At 40.5% G+C, this 20,380-nt stretch overlaps 1 protein-coding gene across 1 annotated transcript in view; it reads left to right on the top strand.

Annotated features, from left to right (window-relative positions):
- LOC117530861 (protocadherin-15-like) overlaps positions 1 to 20,380 on the top strand; it is a 520,141-nt gene that overhangs the window by 416,554 nt on the left and 83,207 nt on the right. The window contains 1 exon segment of the mRNA XM_034193803.1: positions 19,620 to 19,850. Coding sequence (XP_034049694.1) covers positions 19,620 to 19,850 — 231 coding nt within the window.

Here is a 20,380-nt window from a genome sequence, read left to right as displayed (position 1 = left end):
CAGACTGGCGTCCCACCCAGGTAGGGTCATAGATGCTCATCTGCTTCAAGCTGTGTAATTTGGAGATATGCACCATTGGGCCTCATGGTCCTATATAGAACTTACTTCTGATACAATTGCAATGCCATAATTGTCATTCCACACAGCATCTTTGAACCAGTTAGCGCTCTGAACCGGTGTCACAGACTGAATGGTCTGCCCCTAAAAATCGGTCCGCCTTTTGAATCTGCACATTGTGTCATTTCGGACCACAGCAGCACGTCTGAGACGGAGTCTTCACCCAAAGCGAACAAATGGATTAATGGGATTATTAACCATCAGATGATAAAGGTAAAACCTCTTAAATCATTCTAAAGTCAGTTTTAAGCAGAAACGAGGCAAAATTCCATGACACTTTAAAATGTCCGACGTGCAGTGAACACATCAGCTAGCAGCTCGTTTAGCTGCGGCGCTCTGATCGCTTCCGCTGCGGCGCTCTGATCGCTTCCGCTGCCTTTTATGATGAAATAATGCTGAATTTACGTAGAAATGACTGTTGTACTAAAGCTTCAGATATCTGTCGCTGAGATAAATGATGACTGGAGTGCAGTTTGAAGCATAAACTAGGTGTTAATCTGTGAACCACATCATCAGGGGGGACCGATTTTTAGGGGGACCATTCAGTCAACGACACCGGACTGAAAGAACTGTTGATAGACATGAGGCTATCATTAAAGCTAAACTGTTTAAAGTATTCTCAGTAAAATGACTTTCAGAGCTGAAAACGGCCTGTCCAGCCTGTTTCTCTCTGTGGAAAGTAGCAAAACATTTTAATGAGTCTGGATGCCAGAAGAAGTTTAGGTAAGGCCTAACTCAGTTTTTTAATGACCATTTGTAGATGTAGAAGGTTTGTGAAATCACACGTAGTCAGAGTGACCAAAAGATTGGAAGAGAACACCACAAGTTCACACATATATCAAATATGCATTAGTCCCCATGCAAATAAAATGTTTTATTTATTGCGTTTGCTCTGCTGCAGACACCCTGGCGAGCGGTTTTAACATATGTATTTTTTAAGAGTAGCTCCTGCTGGAGCAGGTTAACGGTAAGCTGCTCTCGACGTCTGAACTCTGTAAATAGTTTAACAGGCCGACAGGAAGAACTAACAAACCGCCGGTAGATTTGCTCAATGCAGGAAGAGAGCGGCAGGTCTGCAGGAATGAAACGAGTTGATGAAGATAACTGGGATCATTCTGGGAGCCAAACTGAAAGACAGAAGTTTAAGTGATGAGCTGCGTGATTTGTTTTCAGAGTGGATCGAGAGTCTGAGTGGATAAGGTGCAGCTCGTGCTGACATGCTGGTGAAAGCATCACAAACACTTTAGTCCTTTCCTACACACTTTTTTATATCCTTCCCAAATAGTTTTTCACGTTTTATCCTGCCAACATGTTATACCTATTTATTCCAGTTCAGGATCAAGTGGGTGGGGGGGGTACACCCCTGGATAAGCTGCCAGTCTATTGCAGATGATTTGAATATGACAGAAATTAAAAAAATATGTTGTGCTGTATTATTCACCGGTTATCTTTTCATGTCAGTCCAACCACTTACCGTATGTTGAAGGAGGACTTAAAAAATAAATAATCGAACATAAAGGATATTCCAAGCCCTTGAAAATGCCAAGACAAATACCCTCTAAAATGCAGTGTGACTCGATTTCCAGTTTAACATAACTCCAAAACAAGAAATCGTGTGGCTCACCAAATTAAATTTGAATATAATGAGAATTGTGCTGACATTGATGCACCAAATTAATCCAAAAGGCAACTTTGTTTTGCATATGTAAGATCTCAGTCATGTCTGCCCCCTGCAGGACTGTGAGTGAATGCTGGATTGATGATGGATTAGGAACAGGTGTGGTTGTCACTGAGAGAACCAGATGATTGCTGCACAGAAATGTAGTGAAGTTAAAGGAATAAAGTATTATATTTTCTGATTATTTTACAGCAGTCCTGTTCTAAAACTCAAATATCATGATTGCTTCCCAACACAACCCAGTGGTTGTGATTTTGTATGGATTTAACCATAAAAGAAAAGGTGTGGAGCGAACGAGAGAGAGAGAAAAAAATGCTAAATCAATACATCTTAGATTTTCAACCGCTTATCCAGGATCAAGTTGCACAGGCAACAGCTCCAGCAGGGAACCCCAAACTTCCCTTTCCTGGGCCACATTAACCACCTCTGACTGGGGGATGCTGAGGCGTTTCCAGGATTAATGTGGAGATATAATCTCTCCACCTAGTCCTGGGTCTTCCCCGGGGTCTCTTCCGAGCTGGACGTGCCTGGACCAGGCACCCAGGAGGCATCCTTACCAGATGCCCGAACCACCTCAGCTGGCTCCTTTCAACGCGACAGAACAGCGGCTCTACTCCAAGCTCCTCACAAATGACGAAGCTTCTCACCTTATCTCTAAGAGAGACACCAGCCATCCTCCTGATGAAACCCTTTTCGGCCGCTTGTACCTGCAATCTAGTTCTTTGCCATGACCCAACCCTCGTGACTATAGGTTAGAGTAGGAACGAAGATTGATCAGTAGATCGAGAGCTTTGCCTTTCGGCTCAGCTACCTTTTCATCACAACAGTACGGCAGAGCGAATGCAATACCACGTTGCCTTTTCGGGCTCTGCCTAAAAAGGCAACATGGACTTTCCTAAATCAAACTGATTGAGTGAATGAATTAATTTATTCGGCACACAGACTCAACAACAGCAAAAAAAAGATCAATAAGACACTTTAACAGTGAACAGGTGTGACTGAAAGGGTGTACGCATACTTCCAACAGCAAATGCCAGTACAGACGGTATAAATGAATCAATTAAAAAAAGACAACACAACTAGGCATGCACAATCCCCAAAAACAGTAATAAAAATCTATAAACCTAGTTCATCAGATTATAGGAAGTCACTTATAGAGCCTTTTAAAGCCGACTAAGGTACCCCATAATATGATGTTATCAGGACAGTTATTCCAAATGTTAACACCTTTAACAGAAACGCAATGACTTTTTACAGTCATTCAAATTTTTTACTTCTCAAATACTAATGTTCCTCTCAAACTGTAACTGGACTCCTTCATGTTAAACAGATCCTGGACATGTTGAGGAAAAAGTTTATTTTTGACTTTATACATGATTTGAATTGTGGTGTAATCAAAGTCCTAGAATTTTAAAGTATGTAAACATACAAATAATGGGTTTGTTGCTTCACAGTAGGGTTTGTCACTAATAATTCTTATGGCTGTCATGATCCGGCCCCTTAGGGCCAGTTGTTGCCTCTACTTGCCTCTACTGGTGGTTGGCTCTCACTGCGGTATTGTATCACTTCCTGTTCCGGAGCACAGCGGTGTTTTGCTGTATCTGTTAGCTGTTTAATCTGCGCAGTTACATTGATCTAGATAACGATTTGTTTCACAGTGTAATCTTCACGTGCCTTAACTAAAGCACTCCATCTGCTGAATCACCTCTAAATTATTTACACAATTATTCACTTTGTGTGTTTTTAGGAATCCGCTAGCTTAGCGCAGCTACTAGCTCTTAGCCGGTTTAGCATGGCGGCTTCTCCTGTCTCTCCCGCACTTTTCTGCTCTGGGTGTGAAATGTTTAGTTATTCCTCGGCCTCCTTTAGCAGTAATGGTACTTGTAATAAGTGTAGCTTATTCGTAGCTTTGGAGGCCAGGCTGGGCGAATTGGAGACTTGGCTCCGCACCGTGGAAAATTCTACAGCTAGCCAGGCCCCTGTAGTCGGTGCGGACCAAGGTAGCCTAGCCGCCATTAGTTCCCTTCCAGCAGATCTCGAGCAGCCGGGAAAGCAGGCCGACTGGGTGACTGTGAGGAGGAAGCGTAGCCCTAAACAGAAGCCCCGTGTACACCGCCAACCCGTTCACATTTCTAACCGTTTTTCCCCACTCGGCGACACACCTGCCGAGGATCAAACTCTGGTTATTGGCGACTCTGTTTTGAGAAATGTGAAGTTAGCGACACCAGCAACCATAGTCAGTTGTCTTCCGGGGGCCAGAGCAGGCAACATCGAAGGAAATTTGAAACTGCTGGCTAAGGCTAAGCGTAAATTTGGTAAGATTGTAATTCACGTCGGCAGTAATGACACCCGGTTACGCCAATCGGAGGTCACTAAAATTAACATTGAATCGGTGTGTAACTTTGCAAAAACAATGTCGGACTCTGTAGTTTTCTCTGGGCCCCTCCCCAATCGGACCGGGAGTGACATTTTAGCCGCATGTTCTCCCTGAATTGCTGGCTGTCTGAGTGGTGTCCAAAAAATGAGGTGGGCTTCTTAGATAATTGGCAAAGCTTCTGGGGAAAACCTGGTCTTGTTAGGAGAGACGGCATCCATCCCACTTTGGATGGAGCAGCTCTCATTTCTAGAAATCTGGCCAATTTTCTTAAATCCTCCAAACCGTGACTATCCAGGGTTGGGACCAGGAAGCAGAGTTGTAGTCTTACACACCTCTCTGCAGCTTCTCTCCCCCTGCCATCCCCTCATTACCCCATCCCCGTAGAGACGGTGCCTGCTCCCAGACCACCATTAACCAGCAAAAATCAATTTAAGCATAAAAATTCAAAAAGAAAAAATAATATAGCACCTTCAACTGCACCACAGACTAAAACAGTTAAATGTGGTCTATTAAACATTAGGTCTCTCTCTTCTAAGTCCCTGTTAGTAAATGATATAATAATTGATCAACATATTGATTTATTCTGCCTTACAGAAACCTGGTTACAGCAGGATGAATATGTTAGTTTAAATGAGTCAACACCCCCGAGTCACACTAACTGCCAGAACGCTCGTAGCACGGGCCGAGGTGGAGGATTAGCAGCAATCTTCCATTCCAGCTTATTAATTAATCCAAAACCCAGACAGAGCTTTAATTCATTTGAAAGCTTGACTCTTAGTCTTGTCCATCCAAATTGGAAGTCCCAAAAAACAGTTTTATTTGTTATTATCTATCGTCCACCTGGTCGTTACTGTGAGTTTCTCTGTGAATTTTCAGACCTTTTGTCTGACTTAGTGCTTAGCTCAGATAAGATAATTATAGTGGGCGATTTTAACATCCACACAGATGCTGAGAATGACAGCCTCAACACTGCATTTAATCTATTATTAGACTCAATTGGCTTTGCTCAAAATGTAAATGAGTCCACCCACCACTTTAATCACATCTTAGATCTTGTTCTGACTTATGGTATGGAAATTGAAGACTTAACAGTATTCCCTGAAAACTCCCTTCTGTCTGATCATTTCTTAATAACATTTACATTTACTCTGATGGACTACCCAGCAGTGGGGAATAAGTTTCATTACACTAGAAGTCTTTCAGAAAGCGCTGTAACTAGGTTTAGGGATATGATTCCTTCTTTATGTTCTCTAATGCCATATACCAACACAGTGCAGAGTAGCTACCTAAACTCTGTGAGTGAGATAGAGTATCTCGTCAATAGTTTTACATCCTCATTGAAGACAACTTTGGATGCTGTAGCTCCTCTGAAAAAGAGAGCCTTAAATCAGAAGTGCCTGACTCCGTGGTATAACTCACAAACTCGCAGCTTAAAGCAGATAACCCGTAAGTTGGAGAGGAAATGGCGTCTCACTAATTTAGAAGATCTTCACTTAGCCTGGAAAAAGAGTCTGTTGCTCTATAAAAAAGCCCTCTGTAAAGCTAGGACATCTTACTACTCATCACTAATTGAAGAAAATAAGAACAACCCCAGGTTTCATTTCAGCACTGTAGCCAGGCTGACAAAGAGTCAGAGCTCTATTGAGCCGAGTATTCCTTTAACTTTAACTAGTAATGACTTCATGACTTTCTTTGCTAATAAAATTCTAACTATTAGAGAAAAAATTACTCATAACCATCCCAAAGACATATCGTTCTCTTTGGCTGCTTTCAGTGATGCCGGTATTTGGTTAGACTCTTTCTCTCCGATTGTTCTGTCTGAGTTATTTTCATTAGTTACTTCCTCCAAACCATCAACATGTCTATTAGACCCCATTCCTACCAGGCTGCTCAAGGAAGCCCTACCATTAATTAATGCTTTGATCTTAAATATGATCAATCTATCTTTATTAGTCGGCTATGTACCACAGGCTTTTAAGGTGGCAGTAATTAAACCATTACTTAAAAAGCCATCACTTGACCCAGCTATCTTAGCTAATTATAGGCCAATCTCCATCCTTCCTTTTCTCTCAAAAATTCTTGAAAGGGTAGTTGTAAAACAGCTAACTGATCATCTGCAGAGGAATGGTCTATTTGAAGAATTTCAGTCAGGTTTTAGAATCCATCATAGTACAGAAACAGCATTAGTGAAGGTTACAAATGATCTTATGGCCTCAGACAGTGGACTCATCTCTGTGCTTGTTCTGTTAGACCTCGGTGCTACTTTTGATACTGTTGACCATAAAATTTTATTACAGAGATTAGAGCATGCCATAGGTATTAAAGGCACTGCGCTGCAGTGGTTTGAATCATATTTATCTAATAGATTACAATTTGTTCATGTAAATGGGGAATCTTCTTCACAGACTAAGGTTAATTATGGAGTTCCACAAGGTTCTGTGCTAGGACCAATTTTATTCACTTTATACATGTTTCCCTTAGGCAGTATTATTAGACGGCATTGCTTAAATTTTCATTGTTATGCAGATGATACCCAGCTTTATCTATCCATGAAGCCAGAGGACACACACCAATTAGCTAAACTGCAGGATTGTCTTACAGACATAAAGACATGGATGACCTCTAATTTCCTGCTTTTAAACTCAGATAAAACTGAAGTTATTGTACTTGGCCCCACAAATCTTAGAAACATGGTGTCTAACCAGATCCTTACTCTGGATGGCATTACCCTGACCTCTAGTAATACTGTGAGAAATCTTGGAGTCATTTTTGATCAGGATATGTCATTCAATGCGCATATTAAACAAATATGTAGGACTGCTTTTTTGCATTTGCGCAATATCTCTAAAATTAGAAAGGTCTTGTCTCAGAGTGATGCTGAAAAACTAATTCATGCATTTATTTCCTCTAGGCTGGACTATTGTAATTCATTATTATCAGGTTGTCCTACAAGTTCCCTGAAAAGCCTTCAGTTAATTCAAAATGCTGCAGCTAGAGTACTGACAGGGACTAGAAGGAGAGAGCATATCTCACCCATATTGGCCTCTCTTCATTGGCTTCCTGTTAATTCTAGAATAGAATTTAAAATTCTTCTTCTTACTTATAAGGTTTTGAATAATCAGGTCCCATCTTATCTTAGGGACCTCATAGTACCATATCACCCCAATAGAGTGCTTCGCTCTCAGACTGCAGGCTTACTTGTAGTTCCTAGGGTTTTCTTCCTGTTAAAAGGGAGTTTTTCCTTCCCACTGTCGCCAAGTGCTTGCTCACAGGGGGTCGTTTTGACCGTTGGGGTTTTTACGTAATTATTGTATGGCCTTGCCTTACAATATAAAGCGCCTTGGGGCAACTGTTTGTTGTGATTTGGCGCTATATAAATAAAATTGATTGATTGATTGTAAGAGTAGAATGGGAGGCAGAGCCTTCAGCTTTCAGGCTCCTCTCCTCTGGAACCAGCTCCCAATTCAGATCAGGGAGACAGACACCCTCTCTACTTTTAAGATTAGGCTTAAAACTTTCCTTTTTGCTAAAGCTTATAGTTAGGGCTGGATCAGGTGACCCTGAATCATCCCTTAGTTATGCTGCTATAGACTTAGACTGCTGGGGGGTTCCCATGATGCACCGAGTGTTTCTTTCTCTTTTTGCTCTGTATGCACCACTCTGCATTTAATCATTAGTGATTGATCTCTGCTCTCTTCCACAGCATGTCTTTTTCCTGGTTCTCTCCCTCAGCCCCAACCAGTCCCAGCAGAAGACTGCCCCTCCCTGAGCCTGGTTCTGCTGGAGGTTTCTTCCTGTTAAAAGGGAGTTTTTTCCTTCCCACTGTCGCCAAGTGCTTGCTCACAGGGGGTCGTTTTGACCGTTGGGGTTTTTCCGTAATTTTTGTATGGCCTTGCCTTACAATATAAGGCGCCTTGGGGCAGCTGTTTGTTGTGATTTGGCGCTATATAAATAAAATTGATTTGATCTGATTTTGATTTGTTTTGGTTCTGGACTCTGGTCCACTTCCGGGCTCTGAGCCTTCTGTGTATTTACTCATGTCTTGTCAGGTTTTCTTGGTCTTGCTTTGGTGTTAATTTGTTTTGTTTCATTTACTCTGAGTATCATTTGTTTGCCACATATATAGTTTTGCTTTATTGTTTCTTGTTTGCTTTCACTCTCGGTCCCTTAAGTTGCATTAGTCTTAGTTTTTTTTCTGTTTACCACATTTATTGTATTATGCTTTAGTCACAGGTTTTGTTTTAAGTTCCTTTTGTTATTTATTGCATTTTCTGTTATCTCTGGTTTTGTGTCATCATTTATTTTCTAGTTAGTCATTAGCCTGTTTGCCACTTTATCATTAGTGTATCACTTATCTGTTTTGTTTTGATCATATGTTATATTATCTGTTGTTCTGTTTTTGTCACCTGTGAGTTCCAGTTTAGTCTTTGCTTTTCTCATTGTGTTTGCACTCTGTCTTTCACTGTAGTCATTAGTTGTTTTTCCCTTATTCTTTAGCCACATGGTGAGTTCTGTCTTAGTTAAGTTTCTACCTTTTATTTTCTGTGGTATTCAGTTCTTTATGTCTCTGTTTGGTTGTGGGTGGGGTCACTTACACTCAGTTGTTTCGTCTGTCACACCCACCTGTCTTTCCTGGCTTGTCTGGCCACGCCCTTCTAGAACCTTCCTCACACCTACTTGCATCACGCCCTGATTACTCCCCTTCGTTTTTAAGCCCTCACTTTCTCTCTGTCCCCTGCCAGTTTGTCAAACTTGTTTCACATCCTCGTGTCCTTGTTTCAGTCCTGTTTGCTTCGTATTTTTCTTACCTTGCTTGTTTTCTCCGACCTCCGCCACGTTATGATCCTGATCCCTGCTTGTTTGCTGATCTACAAATCTGCTTCTCATCGACCTGTACCGCCGCCCCACTGTGTACTGTACCCTTGACTGTTATCTTGATAATGCCTTTTACCTTTACTCCTTTGCCTGCAAGTCTGCATTGTGTGTCCTTACCAGTGGTGGGCACAGTTCCGATAATCTGATAACAGATAATTATCAAAGATAATGTTTTCATTATCAGATTATCTTTTTAGATAACTTTAAAAACCATTAGACTAATTATCTTCCGATACATTTTTGTCCAATAACTTTTAGACCGATAACATAGTAAACAAAGATGAACAGTGACAAACACTTTTAAAATTTAAAATCAGTTGAGCACCTACCTGTTAAAAGTTTCCTAACAGATGCATAATTCTACCCTCTGCAAGCAGAAGAGAGCTGCTTCCAGAAGAAACCACTCTATCCTCTGCAGGCAAAAGAGAACTGGTCTCACAAAAAAAAAAAAAAAAAAATTCCTTTAACACCATACTGACACGTTGGCAATATCACCCAAGTCATCCAGAGGCATACATTTTTAACTTATGGTTCTGATTTTAACCACAATAATTTTGGACAAGTTATTTCAAATTACTGTCATGTCTGACGTTTTATAAAGTGAAAATATCAGATATATGTTTTAGTTTTAAAGTAATGTGCTAATTTTAAGGTTTTAGTGAGCACATGCTGTGCCCAGCAGTGCATTATGGGTAGGATAGTCTAATCTCAGTGGGCCTCATGTATCAACATTGCGTACGGCGATATTTGAGCGTATATGGGGTGTACGCCAAAACGGCTGCGCTACTTGCCATTTATCAATGTGCTCGTTGGCGTACGCTGCGCTGAAAATATACACCAGGTCGAGAGGTGGCGTAAATTATACACCAAAATGAACCAGCGCTGGAATCCACATAAAAATGAAGATGATCAACATGATAAACAGTGCCATTATACAAATCAATGCATATGTTACATAAATAACACTTTCCTGATTATACTACATAATAATCAATACAAATCCCGCCTTTGCGGGATTGTTATGGAGCACGATCCATGGCCACAGCGCTGACTGCCTTTTTCTCCAGACTTCGAGCCTGGAGCCAGAGCAGCGCTGAGCTTAACTTCATGTGGTGTGATCATTTTAGACTATGAAATTGATAATAACAACTGTAGTTTCGTCATTCCCTTAATTCGCCCATGCTGCAACCAGGTTTTGTCGTCTCGGTTGTCACAATAAAATAAATACAGAAATACATTTAAAAAATAAAGAAATCTGACAGATTAGGCATGTCTTATTAATTGAGCGAGCAAATATCCACATGTCAAGAATTAGTGACATGTGAAAAGAGAATACAGTGGTCCCTCGCTATAACACGGTTCACCTGTCGTGGCCTCGGAGTCTCGCGGAGTATTTAGTCCAATTTTGCATGCCTTTTTTTTTTTTTTTTTACAGTGTTCTGTGTTCTGCGTATCTGTTTATAAGAATCTTGTTGCCCAGAAGAGAAAAGAGCGCCAACAACTACTCATAACTGTGTTTGTCACACGGAAACAAACACCTGCTGCAGCCAGGTGTGAGTGGGAAAAGGCGCAGTTGATCGTTAAAATTAATTCGTTAGTTCTAAATGCCATCATAATTATTTATAGGAAAACATTCTATTTTTATTTCTCAAACAAATGTTTGGGCCTGAAAACAGTTTGGTATTATTTTCCTACTAAGGTTTGAACTTTGAGAGTGTTTACACAAGAGAAAAAAGTGAGAAAATGTTCATGCCTGATTGAGAACGTGTATAAACTGTGTAGTGAGGGGTTTTACAGCTTTGAAACGTCTATAATAATTGTAAAAAATAACACTGACTACGTTGCGGTTTCGCGTATTACGGGCTATTTTTTAGAACGTAACTCCAGCGATTAATGAGGGACCACTGTAACACTTTATTGATTATATACTACAAAACAATTGATACAACAGCCGCTTTAGACGCTTTATTGGCATGCGTCGTGATTGGTGGAGTTTTTTTTCATTGCCGTCTTCCCGGCTTCCATGTCGTAAAATGAGGGTGTGTCTGAAGCGGAGTCTGAATATTTATGGGCGTGTTTATTATAATTATGATCGTTTCCACCCGTCGCATTTATCAAGATCACGTCAGGCGTACGCCAGAAATGGGCAGGTGCGCACTGCTTGATACATGTCACGGCGACTTTTGTGTATTTCAAGTTTACGCCATAAATTTACACCACACGTGCGCAACATTGATACATGAGGCCCACTATGTTCACAACAGGACAAATGCATTTCAGACACTCTGTTCAGGCTCTACGGACAGCAGCATTAAACTCTAATGTCTAAAACTCTCGTGAATATATTCTCTGGGTTTATAGACGTTATTGTATTTGCATTTGTTAAATTCCACGCATCTTAAATGTAGCACACACGGATTATCTGGGATTTTGTTTTGACAAGTTTTTCAGGCCTCTGCTGCCATCTACTGGCCAGTAGTGTTCATGGCAGTATTCGCCCTAAGTACTAAGCATCTGGGCACCAGTAGATGGCAGTGTTCTATTTATTTTGACCCCAGTTATATCAGATAGTTGTCAAATCAACTTTTTGGCTTTGCAAATTTTTTTTTTTTTTTTTTTACAAATTAAGTTTAAAAAGAAAAGAAAACAACAACAAAAAAATAACATTACAAGACAGCTCTGCGGTGTTTGCACATGCACAGTGCGTGCGGTTGGACACTTGTAGCCCCTCAGCAGCAGGATAACCTTATGACGGCCGACCAGAATAATATCAAACAGGTTTGATTTTCACTCGACCATATGATCGGCGATCAGGAGGTGGTCGTGAGATGTTAAACGCAGCTTGTTACTCCATGTACACTACACGATGCAGGACGCGCGATTAACCTGAAACCTGGTCCAAAAAAGTCTCGCACAAATTCTCTCCACATGCAAAACATTTTGTGATGACACTTCCAGGGCTCCATAAAAATGCTTGTTTTTACAAATAAAAAAAAATAGAATATTTTACAAAAGCACATTTATCTGTAAACACCAACACACGACACACGTCACATTACCGTGTTGGTTTACATAATGAATGACTGAACCAATCAGTGTTTAGCAGAGGCACTTTTACCCAGAATCCTTTGCAATCTGTCTGTGTTTGTTACAAAACCTCAGAATTAGTGCATTATTCAACATTAAAAGATATATGTTATATTTTAACTTTGTACAAATGACAGAAGTGACATTAATGGAGTTATTCTGTCGGTATTAATGTTATTTATAAATCAAAACCATAAGTCAGCATGACTTTATTTTCCAAGACCTCCGCCTGACCGGAGCATTGTGATTGATAGAGAGCTAGCTTTATGGCTGCTCTCAGGGTGCCTCTGTGCTGGAAGCTGTGTAGTAAACAAGAGCAGGATGTTCAAAGACAAACGTGTGGCCTCATTGTTTGGGTTTGTTGTCACTTTTAATATTATTAGAAGCTATTGTGGCATTAAAACTCAAACTGAGTTTATTAGTAGTTGCAAATGTATCTCGGTTATCTGTAACTTCCGATACATTTTTGGGTGGTTTATCATTTTATCTTTATCAAAGATAACTTTTTAGTTATCTGATTATCTGTTATCAAAGTTCATTTTTTGGTTATCTGTGCCCATCACTGGTCCTTACCTCCTTCTGTCCCACACCACACTCAGCCATGATAATGGCTTTCTTTTGTAGTAGAAATATTGGTTTTCTATTAGTTTCGTATGTGTTTCCTCAAACCTCAAACCATATAGGTCATATATGAAACAAGTGCTGAATGATATAAAATAGTTAATGAATGTTGCGAGAGGAAGTCTTTTGCTTTATGCAGGATTGCGATGGCTTTAGACATTTTAGATTTAACATAATTTATATGTGTTTTACAGCTTAATTTGTCACTAATAAAAACCCCAAGAAATTTTGTTTCAGTTACAAGTTCATTTTCAGTATCATGTAATAATACATTTCTGCTTAAATTCCTGTGCTTATTTCCAAATATAATACACTTAGTTTTACCAAAATGGAGTGATAGTTTGTTTGAATCAAACCACTGTTTAAATTTCTTTAAAGTTACATTATAAAGCTCAAATACCATAGTTGTAATAAAGACCGATGATTTTTTCCTCCAATTTTATGTGGGGAAAAAGGACTCTTTTGCTACTCTCTTGAGCTGTAACCTACATTCCCAGCATCCACTCAATCGCACTTGCCAACCAAAATTGGCCATGTGGTGGAAAGCTAAGATTTGGGGTTTCTCTCTTTCACTCAAATAGTTATGCTGCTGATGATTATGTAGATTATGATGGTTAACTTTAAGATGCAGCACTACAAGGGAAGATGCGTAAAAATAGTCATGAGATTAATTTCTTCACTGGGGTTCTGTTCCTTCATTTCATCACTGTGAAAAAAATGTGTGACAAAATCCAGTGACAAAATGTGTGATCCATTGCTCATTTACTTATTGCTTCTTTTCTTTGTGTCTTGTTGTTGCTTTAAATTATATAGCTGTATAAAAAAAATTTTTTTCTAATACCCCATCACACATACAGCGATTGAGGCCGAATTGCATCAGAATGACACATCTGGACACAATCGGGAAATATTGACTTGTAGTCTGAAGACCAACAAACGGCAGTCTGTGGACATCTACATATTTGATCCCATTTGCTCGGCTGTTCCAAGTGTGTTGAACATGTTCAAAACACTCTTAGCGCCATTGAAATGGAACTTAAATGTGACGGTGGTCTATATGCAGTTTTTGCATCATCTGATCGCAGTCTACATATTCTGACGGCATCAAAACAGCATCTGAAATGACCTGATCGCGGTTGATTGATCTCTGAGATCGATCGGTCACAGCAAAGGCTGCCGGCATGTTGTGGGATGTCCACCTCCACTGGACCCCGGCCAGAGAGGGCAAACAAAATGTTGATATGTAATAACATGTACGAGGGAATATCAAAAAGTTTTGAGCCTCAAACAGAAAGAGCAAGATATTTGGATTTATAATGTTTTATTTTTCAACATAGTCTCCTTCCAAATCCATACACTTGTTCCATCTAGTTTGCCAGTCATTGATACCCGATCGGTAGAACGCAACATCTTGGTCCCCTAACCAGCCCTCCGCTGCAGCAGTCAGCTCATTGTCATCCTCAAATCTCTGGCCCCGAAAGTATTTTTTTCAGCCTGGGAAAGAGATGGAAGTCGCTAGGGGCTAGGTCTGGAGAATAGGGTGGGTGAGGAAGAAGTTCATAGCCACATTTGCGTACAGTGTCCATGGCAACCTGGCTGGTATGGACTGGTGTGTTGTCCTGGTGAAGCAGAATGCCACGACTGACACTGGAGGTTATGTCTCTTCCACACTGTTATGACTCAACAATTAAAGTGAGCAATATGATCTTACATGAAATAAGTAGCTAAGGCATTGATGTAGATCAGGTGTGATGCATTGTCATATCCGACTGTGACATCTTAGTGAATGTGAACAGCGCACAATCAAACCAAAACTACCGTATGCCGCTGCACATCTCTGTGGTGTCATGCGCAGTAATGCATCATAGCGCACGTTAGGCATGGAGCTGAACGGATCTCCCCGCTGTAATATGCATATTATTACCTGATCATCTAAACTCTGTAGGAGGTGTGACGTGGAACTGTATCCCAGGCCGTGACGACATTGTTAAACATGAGACTCACCTCCAGCACGGAACCCCGATCGTTTCACAGCGCAGAGCGCACAGGAACCAAACCACAGCCTGTGGTGAAAAGCCTCACCCCGGCTGCTGTGTGATGAAATAACCAACCAAAAATTAAATCCCATGTGATAATCCATCTGACATCAAGGTGTACAGAGTTGTGTTGTGCTCTTGAAGTGAGCAAAAAAGAAAAAAAGAAATTAAAGTTCACTGGAAAGGCTGTGTCTGATGCATGGTGTAACTGCTTGGCCCACTGCCAGCAAACTTTCAGCAAAGGTGTCAAGTAGCATGAGCATGCACGTGTACCCTGCATGCATGGCTCATGCAGTGGTCATGAAAACACACACACACACACACACACACAGCTGAGTGGTAATTTCAGCCCTACGTGTGTACGCCATGTGTGTGTGTGTGTGTGTGAGATACACAGCGCTCCCTCCCACTCCGGTCCCGTGTTTGCCATCCAGACATTTGGATATCGGGCAGTCTTCAGTATACAAATATTGACTGGTGATGAGGGCAACAGTCATTTTGTCAGCCGAGGGAGGTTGCTGTAGCCCGAAGCCGAAATCACTAGTCAACATTTGTTTTATTCTACCCCGTTGATTCTCTAGTAGACTCAAAATTTACAGACTGGGCTTTTATAGGGCACCTTTATAATAAAAATTATTGGTTCAATAAAAAAACATAGTTTTGTAGTTTTATTTCATTAGGCCAGAACACATTTATACCATAAACTTAACAAATATACTCTTATTTTAACTGTGAACATTGATTAAAGTCTATTTCTTATTTTGGAACTGATATGGAGCTAGAACATTTAGCTCCATGTTTGGATTAAAGTCTTGAAAACACATTAGTCCTTAACAACAATATTGACCACACAATCTTTAATATTGATGATCTTGGAGGAGAGTACCTGTCCCACCTGTGTCACTGGCGACATAGGTTTATAGCTGGACGGTACAGCTTGTACTAGGTCTTGTAGTCCAGGTGAGTGCGTAACAGTGCTGGACGATGCTAGTGTGCTCAGAGCATCACTCATCTGTTTTCTTTTTTCACTTCCAACTTGGCAATAATGTTTCAGGCTTGATTCCTGTTTGTGACCAGTGACACCGATTATATGTCTTGATTCAAATCCTTGCTGATCCAGTGTTGTTATAGTGGTAGCCCGGAGACAGTGATTGGTATAGGTCATGTGCAAACTGGCCTCTTTTGACAGCAATTTAATTTTTTCACCAAGAGTGTTTTCCCCAACGGTGCATTCTCATACCAGACAGCATCAGTTGCCTTAGATGCCCTCTTTGGGCGCTGCCAAAAATCAGGACACTCTGGATTGAGACGTTTCATATACTTCTCCACTGAGCTGACTGGACACAGGGGCGTGCCGGTCGCATACATCCTCCCACCAGTACTTTCTCCATCATCTTGCAGAGATCCAGTGTGGTTTTTAGTCTTTTTGTCCTTCATCTGAACATACGTTTCTCCATTTTCATCTGCTATAATCGTGAAGTCATCCTTCTGCATTTCTCATAAATTTTCTCTTCCTCTGTTACCAAAGAAGATCATGATGTCAATAAACACTCGGTTTTGCAGAGTTGCAGGTGTATCGGGTGACAGACATGCTGATGTGTACAGTTTATGCATCTTATCTTTTGGAATCGCTGCTTTATGTTTCACGACTGCTTTACCCTCATTTTTCAGTTTTACAACAACAGCTTTAAAAATGTCATTGGCTTCTTTAAAATTACTGTCATGCATAATGTCCACATCATAGGCGACTTGCATATGTTTTTGCAGACTGTAACGCAACGACACGAGAGATTTCTTCGAATACAGTTGTCCATTCACCTTAAAACACAGAAAATTTACTATTTAATGTATGTAATTTAATTTTCGTAGTTGTTTATGCCTATAGAATAACTGTCACCTGTGTTCACCACATATTAATAAGCGTACCTGGTGAACGTTTGCGTAGAATCGTTTCAGTGTTTCAGCAAGGAGACTGGTGAGGTCATCAGCAGCTGCTAAATTAATATTTCTGGCACTGCAGTAGTCGTCGAAGGCCTTCTTTGCTCCTTTCACAATTTTCTTAGTGTTTTTGGAATCCTTTTCTTCCAGCAGATTGTTTAAATCATCGTCTGTCATCAGTTGAAACCTTGGATTACCCGAATGATCCATATCGACGTGTGTTTACAAACAACTCACTCGCAGAAAGAAGCAGCGTCAAACTGGTTGCAACCAGTCGTGCTTGTTCTACTTTGACACGCGCTAGGATAATGCTGCATCCTGATTGGTTGATATGCAGGGCTACAGTGCGGGAAATTTAAGAACTGTTGCCCTCCTGACAGGGCAACAGTCACTCTGTATCATGTCATGTGATATCTTCTCAGCCAATGAGAAGACATTATCACAAGTAGGGGTAGAATAATGCCTTTTATGGCCGTCTGACAACAGTCTGTGTCATCTAAACTGTTGTCTACATGTGCTTTGGATGTCATCGTGCAGGTGTGGATGAGGTAATCTGGATACATTCTGACACTGCTGACCGCGCCTCTTTCCCTCCCGACTGCAGCCGATGATGGTAATATTTGCCATTTCGGCCTGCTTCCTGCACATTCTTGCTGTGTGTGACGGGGGCTTAACTATCATAGTGATGCTTTGGATGTGACGTGTGTCTCAGGGCTAAATCTGTAGTCTGTACTTGCAGCTCTTCTCGTCAAGAATAAATCCATCCCTGTCACTTTGGATTTGGGGCTGCATGCACTCACGAGGGGTGTGCACGTATGTAAGAAGGTGGAAAATGATTTGATCCACAAATTTACAGATGATGACAGTGATGGATATGACAGACTTCATGTCTATATCTATATATAGTAAGTAGGTCCCATCGCTGCTCCTTTGTTTTTCATTCTGGGTCACCACAGCAGATCAAGGTGGAGATGTATGTTGATCTGGCACAGGTTTTACACCGGATGCCCTTCCTGATGCAACTCCACAATACATGGAGAAACATGGCAGGAGTGGGGTTTGAACAGGGAGCCTTCTGTAGTAAAACCAAGTACGCTAAACACTTGGCCACCACCACCGATAGGTGGGTAGGTAGGTAGGTAGGTAGGTAGGTAGGTAGGTAGGTAGGTAGGTAGGTAGGTACAGTAGATAGATAGATAGATATTAGGGTGGTTCACAACTGTATAGTGAAAAAAAAATCAGAATTTTTTTTACTTCTCATGGCTCGAAAGGAGTTAACATTGGCTACATTTACATGCCATTAATATTCGGAATAAGGTCAATATTCCGGTTTCTGAATCATTAGGAATGACCCTTTTACATGCTTAAGCAGACAGAGTTACTCCTGTATACATGGTCATTGGTATCATTTGGAATATCCCCATCTAAACAGCGACGCACGTCTTCCACCGGTGCTTGATTTGGTCTGGCGTTCGTGCAAATCCTGCTTCGCATAACTTTTCGGCCACCTTCTTGTAAATGTCGCTATATCGGTACTTTCTACCGTCAATAAAAGACATTATATTCATGTCTTTCATGATACTAATGAAGTACTTGGTTTCCTCCTCACTCCAAAAGTCTGGTGCTGTGCTGCCACATCTGGATTTCCCCATGTTTGTTTACCTCTGCTTCTGTGGTGTCCGATGTGTGCCGCATACAAGTAGTTGCCGTACTCAAAAGACCAAGATTCCTTGCGGATAGGACATGCACAGAGTACAAAATAATGTTCCTTTCTATGGGGATATTCCAATGTGCGTTTATATGACCTGATATTCGGGTTAGAAAATGAGTAACCCAGGGGTCATATTCGGTTTTTAAAAATCTTGTATAAGAGTAACACCTCTTTCTATGCAGTCATTCACCACCACGAGGTTAGCAGAGGGAGATTTGGCATCATCAACCATGTCTTTGGGTCCTCTTCCAACTTTTCAATGTCAAGCTTCAAAACATCCAATCTTTTCTTTGAATTTATTGTTGCCAGAGATTCCATTGATGAATTTTCATCCAAATTCATGAGACGTTTTGGACATCCTTCCTCTCCTGCTTTGTCTTTCGTGGCTTTTATCATGTTTTTCTTAATTTCATCAGGCACAGAAGGGTCAAAAACAGCCAGAGACAGCAATTCCTCAGAAAGGTTCCACAAGTGACCAGCTTTGCTGATCTTAGGATGATAATATTTTTTCTTTTTTTCTTTTATCGAACAGGGAGAAATGCATTCAGCATTATTTCTTCTGAAATATAAAAGCAGATATCATGCATGCAGATTTGTCCCTGGTTAGGCTTTCATTATTTAAACTATTTCTAATAGCTAAGTTAAAACAGTAACAAATATAAAACATATTAAGACCAAAGCAAAAACACTAAAAAGATAAGAAAAGGAAGTTAAAATAGGACAGTCAAATATTTAAAAGTCAACGTTCATAGATTTGTTTCAGTTTCAGCCGTTGTTTTGCTCGTGTGCTGAAAACCTTGAGCTCTGTCAATGGTTTGATTTCAGATGGTAATGCATTCCGGAGCTTAGCACTTATTACTGAGGGGTTCTTAGCAAGCAAAAGTCACTGAAGGGAGCAGATGATGCAACGAGTGTGAACCAGGCTTTGATGTAAATGGTATCAGCAAAGATACTTACATCACGAAGCCACCTGAGTTCATGTGCTGTCAGATTTTCAATCTGATCACAGAAACGGCACATTTTAATGGTGCAGATCACCTGAGACCAACACGTGAAGAATCATAATGATATTGACAATAGTGTGTGTTGATTTCATTTATAACCGCAGTAGAATCTTGGTGTCACGTTATAATGATTGTGAGGTGTTTTGCTTTCTCGCTCTGTTTCTTTGTTGTCCAGGCTCTGGACAAAGACACGGGGAACTACAGCTCTATGAGGTACAGGCTGAACATCCCTCCCCCTGCTGGTAAAGACACTAAAGTCAACAAAGACGGTTTTGTCATCGAACCGTACAGCGGCGTGGTGAAGACAGCCATCATGTATCGCAACATGAGGAGGTCATATTTTAAGTTTGAGGTTGTTGCCACAGACAACTATGGTCAAGGACACAGCAGCAAGGCAGACATCGTGGTGGGTGCATTTAACTCTCGTCTTTATAGTTTAATCAAAGTTAATGGGGTGAGATTATTGGACTTCATTATGAGATTTATGCTGTAGTTCCTATAAGAAGATCCAATTGTGACTTGTTGCAGTAATTGAAATTACAGTTTATAGCTTAAAAAGTCGAAATGGATAGACTGGTTTTTTTTTGTTTTTTTTTTGCAGTATATGCAACATTTTAAAGTTTTGCAGCAATTGTTTGATGCAGTTAATCTTTCATAATCAGAGTTTTTTGGATGTTACTAGATTTCCAGACGTACACTCAAAAAAACATGGTTTTTATGTTACATGAACATAAGTCTAACACGTAGCTTCTACGATACAGAATCAAGTTTTATGGGTGAACACATTCAAATCATGTCATTTTAACATAACATATAACAACTTAAAATTTACCTTGCTCAGTCAACATAATAAAATTATGGAAAGTATTTCCACCCAAGTAATATACGTTAATGTAGCCAGAAACAATTTTGCTGAGTGACCTAAATGTAAATTTG

This window comes from Thalassophryne amazonica, chromosome 18 (genome assembly GCF_902500255.1).
Source record: "Thalassophryne amazonica chromosome 18, fThaAma1.1, whole genome shotgun sequence".
NCBI lineage: Eukaryota > Metazoa > Chordata > Actinopteri > Batrachoidiformes > Batrachoididae > Thalassophryne > Thalassophryne amazonica.
The sequence above is the reverse complement of the archived record's forward strand: the minus strand, read 5'-3'. Positions and strand labels throughout refer to the sequence as shown.